Genomic DNA, 6000 nt, shown 5'->3' with positions numbered 1-6000 from the left:
TTCTTTTCCATACAATTCATTTAGAGTTATAGTCTAGGAGGGACAAATTGGATGTATATATTTATACATACATGTTTTAGATTAAAATAATTTGTAATTAAGTTTCACGTTACCGTCTATTAGTTATAAATTTTTGTAGTCATGATATCAATCAACCAATTCAGAACTGCATTGAAAGACTCTGATATGATCTTTTGAAATATGATTATGCACTGATAAAATATTACATATGGGACTTAGATAATTTCCAGAGATGACGATTTTAGAATCTAAAATTACCATCACAAATCTCAAGTTGCACGAAATTCCAACAATTTAGTAAAAGGTTATCAAAATGCTTCATACAAATTATTAATTAAATTTAGTAAATACACGTAAAATTTTAAATTAATTTACATTAAGTAAAGTATTACATTTTTAATTGATTTAAAATTCGACATGTAAAATTTAAATAAATAAAATATGAAATATGATGGTAGGATTGAATCGTATAATCTATGGAAAAAAAATTATGAAATTGTAAAGCTAATATAAGTGATTATTTTTACTAAACTATTAGGAAATCCTTAATGAGAATGTAAGTATATTGGTTAAAGTATTAAGAAAACCTTGAATTTTTTTTTTTTAAAACGAGTCCTATATTTTTATTATAAAAAATAAACACTTATTATTTTTAATTTGTATCTAAATAAACATTTGTTTTGAATGAAAAAAAGATTTATCTTAATTATTTTATTTAAGCATAAATTAAAAGTTAGGTCTCGTTTAAGTAAGAAGAGCTTAGATGGTTCATTTTAATAAAAATTAAAAGTTGAAATATTTATTTGGATAGAATTAAAAGATAAAAAATTCATCATAATAAACTGAAAAAGAAGAATAAATAAATAAAAGACATGTAACAAGTTGATGCCTTGTATTAGGCAGGCAAAATCCGGCAGGCAAGTGGGAAGTGTCCCCACAAAGATTTCATTTTATCCTACGACGGAAATCACAATAACTTCAGAAAGGAGCTTTGTTGAATATTGCCTCTCCACTTTATTAAAAAAAAAAATCATTTTAATCCTTTATTTTATTAAAATATAATATGTATATATTAATTAGAAGAATTGTATAATAGAGATATATCCATATCACACATATGCGCGCAAAGTTTAAAAAGAACTATCCAAATAAAAGCTTCCTTTAAAGATTCAAATTCGGATGAATTTTATAGTTGAACATTCCTTAACTGTCAAACCAATTATGAAAATTCTTTCTCTGTTTTAAATAAAATGTTATTGCTAATTTTTCTTTTAAACTTTAAGCTTCTGATTTCAATCCTTTTAAATATTTTAAATAATTAAATTTCACAAAATTTTATTTAAATTTTACTTAATGATTTTTTTATTTTTTAAAAATCTTGTATAATAATGAATTTTAAATAAAATAAGTCAAATTTAAAAAGTTTTATTTAAAGTCAATGTTATTTAAAACATGTAAGATAAAATTAATAAATACATTAAAATAATATAATTATTTTAGTTTTTAAATTTTGTATAATAATAAATTTTAGATAATAAGTGAAATTTTAAAAGTTTTATTAAAAGCCAGTTATTTAGAACATGTAAAATAAAAGGTTAAAATATGTCACAGTGTTTTCAATAATTTGAAATTTAGTCCTTGGATTTTTATTTTTAGGAATTTAGTTTCCCTACTTTTTAAATTTTAAAATTTAAATTTAATTGTTAACACAGTTAATTTTTTTGTTAAATTTATTGTTGTGACATTTTGAAATTAAAAAAAATTCACTTAGTAGCCACATAATTAGAAAAATGATGTTGTAATTAACCTAAATTTAATAAAACAACTTTATGAGTATTAATAATTTCTTCACCAAACATTAAAAATAAAAATCCATAATTATTTCCATCTCAATAGTGATGAAGCTAATAAATAAGAAAATTATGGTTAAAAATATATTTTTGTAATTTCTTTGGCATAATAATGTTGACGTAGATTATCACATCAACATCAAAACTATTAACTAAGTGATGGTTATCGGTTGCAATACATGATGGAAAACATTAATAAAAAAATGTAAATAATATAATTTTAATGTTTGAATGTATTTTTTCTATTTTTTAAAAGAAAAAATACATAATTTTTTGTATATTTAAGCCACCATTTTATAATAAAATGTAATGCTTAAGTTGCAAAATGCATCTTATAAAAGATCGCAAAATACAGAATATATTTCTTAAATCCAATTAATCAAACATAAATTTGAATATTGAAGAGGCTAAAAAGCTTTGGCCGGCCTACCTATTAAAATTGTATGTAGAGTTGTACGCGACACTAATTATACATTAAGACAGTATAAATTAATGTCAACACAATATGAACTATTAAAATTTATAAATATATATATATATACTGATTCACTCACTATGAGTAGTCGATAAAAAGAATCAGATAGAAATTGTTTATAAATATTTAATTAATATTTTTAATATCGTGTCTTAACTTAAATAAAGTAGTAGTTAAAATATCTTCTTCTAATTTTATAACATTCTTTTATATTTTGATTACGTAAAAAATTCAAATATATAAAATTTTAAAAAATGGGATTGAAGTGGAGACAAATGGAAAACGTCGTGACCATCCCTAAATGTAATATAGACAAGACAAATAAATATATAAAAAATATGTCACTTCGAAAAACATATATTAAAAGATGTCAAGGAAAGAAGCTAAAAATGGCTGCAATGTCGACGTAGGGTAGAGGTAGAAAAGGATAGAGAGATAAGCAGATGGTGGTGCCACGATTGTGTGATTTAGACGCCGAATCGCATTAAGCAGTAGCAGCCAACAGTAATGTAAAAGCACCTTTTTATTTTCATTATCCCCATTTCTCATTCATTGATAAATTAAGGCAAAAGAAAAATTAAAACCTCCATTTCCTTCAAATTACAATTACATGCGAAGGAGGAAGGATGAGAGTGTCATTGATCAAACACGATATATTACAAAAATGTCTCCCATCCATCCTCTCCTCTCACCAAATACAGTAATTAATAATTAAAGAAAGCAAAAAAAGAAAAAGGAACCCTAACAAGAGTGGGGGCAATCAACCTTGTTTTTGCTCCCCTCTAGTTCTTTTATGCAAGGAAAATCCCATCCCAAAATCATCAAAGACCCAACAATTTAACACCCATCATCTCATTTTAATCTTCTATTTACAAATCCAACACTACCCACACTATTCCAAGTTGTTACTTAATTTTATCATCTCCCTCTCTCCTCTCACATTTTTGTTCTCATATCTTGGTTTTTTTTAAGCCACGGCGGAGATGCTGCGATGGCGGCCATCTCTGGTGAGGCAATCAAATCCCTCGATTCGTACAGCAGCTGGCATCTGCCCGAATTTCACCCTCACGCATCCTCCCCTTGAGGAGGTTGCTGGGGATGTTAGTGGAGGTAGCACCGGCTGCTCGTCGTTGAATCGGGCATCTTGGATTACCGGATTCGACGCCCTGCTCGGCGGTGATCCACAGAAATACGGTGGTGATGAAGCCATTTGGTTGGTGGGATTCTCGGCCCCATACCCTCCCTGAAATTCAATTAAAACGAAACCCCTTTAGCTCACATCTATTTGTACAAAATCAGAAAGAAAATCTAGAAAAATTACATGAAAATCAAGAGTCAGTACCCCCAGTCATCAAAAAAACAAAAAGAAAAATTAAAGCCCAGAAATATCTTTTTTCTTTAAAATTGAATTTACCTCGGGGAGGATTATATCAAGAAGCTCTGCACCAGTTTTTGAATCAGCCATCTCAGTCTGATAACAGCTGCTGGAATTTTCCCAAATCAAAAATAAAATAAGAACCATGATACATAAAAGATAATAAAAGCAGAAATAAATTATAAGATTAAAAAAAGGGACATACTTGGTAGACCATCTAAAGGTTCGGATAGGCTTAGGGCAAACCACTGAATCGAATCCTCTCTCTTCAAATCTTCCCATGGCGTTGGTGTTCGTTTATAATTCTGTTTATTTTTCAGACAAAGCAAAGACCAGAACACCAACAAACCCTGTCCAAAAAAAAACATAAAAAACATGAGATCTAATCGAACGAAACAAACAAGCAAACAAACAAAAAAGAGATCTGGGTTGTTTCAGACAAACCTAAGCTCCTCCAATGGAGGAATTAATTGATTGGAAATAGAGAGAGAGAGAGAGAGAGAACAAATCTGGGTTTGAGATTTTGAGAGAGGAAAGTTTCAGAGAGAGAAAAAGGAAGGGACAGGTGGGTGAGTATTCATAGAGAGAAAGAGGGTGAGTGAGGGAAGGAGGGTGGATAGGGTGTTGGCGAACTGAAAATCATGTGATGTGAAATCATTGGGTATTGACCGTCAGATTTGAATAGAATGGAAATAGATGGTTGATGATTGTTTTAAAGGAGAGTCAAAGGTGAGTTTAGGATTTGGAGCCAAGATGGAATCTGATGAAGATTTGGATTCTGAGACACATATCGAATATTAAATATCAATCAATCAATCTTTCTTTCTTTTTTATACGGTGATTGCATATTTTATAAGGCTCTCATGCATGCGAATTATTTTTGAATCGCAAATCCTCTTCTTCTTTTTTTTATAGGATAAACTACATATATACACACTTAATTATAAAATAATGTAGACCCACACATTAAATAACTTGTTTGTTTTAATTATTTTCATTGAAATTCTAACAGAAATCTGATATGATATTTTTTAAACACATAAATTAATAATTAGATGTCACATTGCACAATTTATCATATTTTTAGGTTTTTTCAACCATTTAATTATTATTTTTTATTTTGATTAATAATTAGTATTGAGAAAATTATATTTTAGTTCTTTAAAGTGGTATTTACGTGGTAAATTGTGTCATGTAATATCCAATGATTGGTCCATATGTTAAAAAAATGTCATAACAGATTTATGTTAAAGTTTTTAACAGGAATGACTAAATAAGAACAAATTATATAATATGGGTGTTTAAATTGTAAATTTTTTTTTTATTTTAAGTGCCTAAAATGAAAATTTTTAATAGTTAAATGACTATCTATATAGTTTATTTTTTTATATAATAAAAATGTCGTCATTTTAAATTATGTTTTTTAATATTAAATTATTTTAAAGACTATAAATATCAAGATGTATATGAATTTTAAAAAGAATTGAGGTTTATTTTTTGGGGATATTCTTTTTACCGAATTGTATTCCCGTCATTGGAACACAATGAAATGGCATTACCCTAATTGGAGATTCTCGACAAAATCTCGTATAATTTAAGTGAGACCTCATCACCATGATTTATTTCGCCTATAGTAATCCATCAAAACTCCTTACCCTTTGTTTAATTACCTCTAAACCCTAAATTCTAGTTCGATTCATTAAGGTCTCGATCTTAAATTTTAATCTTTGAAAACCCTTATGAAGTTATTTTCCTCCAACTTGATTGGGCTGAAGATTATTTCGATCCAACTCTAACCTCAACCAAAGTCAACTCTCTACTCTCCCAATTCTATTACTCTTCATAAGTATAATCTTTGTGAAGTATTTAAGCATTCTTCATATGAGGATCATTTACATAAACCTAAACCTTATTTAATGTTAGTTTAAAATATATGTTTGTATCCATAAACAAGACCATGCTGAAGAAAAGCATGGAAAATCAGGAGAGTTAATTTCAGGTTCGTTGATGTTAGAGTTGGTTTCAAATTCTCTTCCTAATATGGGATTGAAGCTTGAACAAATGAAGGAAAAATAATTCGGCGGGCATTTTTTAAATGTTATATTTAGGTTTTAGAGTTTAGGATTTAATGTTACAAATTTGGATTATAGGGCTAGGTTTTTGGATTTAGGGAAGTTGGCAGAATGAAGTCAAAAATTGTTTGGGAAGCGAAATTAAATAATATATTTTTACAATAGTAAAAGTTTAATTTCACTATTTTAATAGTCTATATATTTATA

The 6000-nt window shown here is 27.8% G+C and overlaps 1 protein-coding gene across 2 annotated transcripts; it reads right to left on the bottom strand.

Moving 5' to 3' along the window:
• Positions 1–2906: 2906 nt before the first annotated feature.
• LOC121220968 (uncharacterized) lies at positions 2907–4618 on the bottom strand. Of its 2 annotated transcripts, none has more exons than XM_041101078.1 (4): positions 4166–4618; positions 3927–4071; positions 3761–3830; positions 2907–3589 (listed from the first exon to the last, which is right to left on the bottom strand). In XM_041101078.1, the coding sequence occupies exons 2-4, from the start codon at positions 4001–4003 to the stop codon at positions 3314–3316; spliced, it is 423 nt and encodes a 140-aa protein (XP_040957012.1). In that variant the 5' UTR covers positions 4004–4071; positions 4166–4618; the 3' UTR covers positions 2907–3313. The 2 variants fall into 2 exon arrangements, with proteins under 2 accessions (XP_040957012.1, XP_040957013.1); XM_041101079.1 differs by having other exon boundaries at positions 3761–3827; positions 4166–4528.
• Between the last annotated feature and the right edge of the window lie 1382 nt (positions 4619–6000).

This window comes from Gossypium hirsutum, chromosome D09 (genome assembly GCF_007990345.1).
Source record: "Gossypium hirsutum isolate 1008001.06 chromosome D09, Gossypium_hirsutum_v2.1, whole genome shotgun sequence".
NCBI lineage: Eukaryota > Viridiplantae > Streptophyta > Magnoliopsida > Malvales > Malvaceae > Gossypium > Gossypium hirsutum.
Note: the sequence above shows the minus strand (reverse complement) of the source record. Positions and strands in the feature narration are given on the sequence as shown.

Excerpts from the sequence above, each read along its gene's own strand:
- LOC121220968 (XM_041101078.1), bottom strand. The coding sequence starts at position 4,003 with ATGGGAAGATTTGAAGAGAGAGGATTCGATTCAGTGGTTTGCCCTAAG. Across the intron at positions 3,831-3,926 it reads ACCTTTAGATGGTCTACCAA|CAGCTGTTATCAGACTGAGA; the intron begins GTATGTCCCTTT and ends GGAAAATTCCAG. Across the intron at positions 3,590-3,760 it reads TTGATATAATCCTCCCCGAG|GGAGGGTATGGGGCCGAGAA; the intron begins GTAAATTCAATT and ends ATTGAATTTCAG.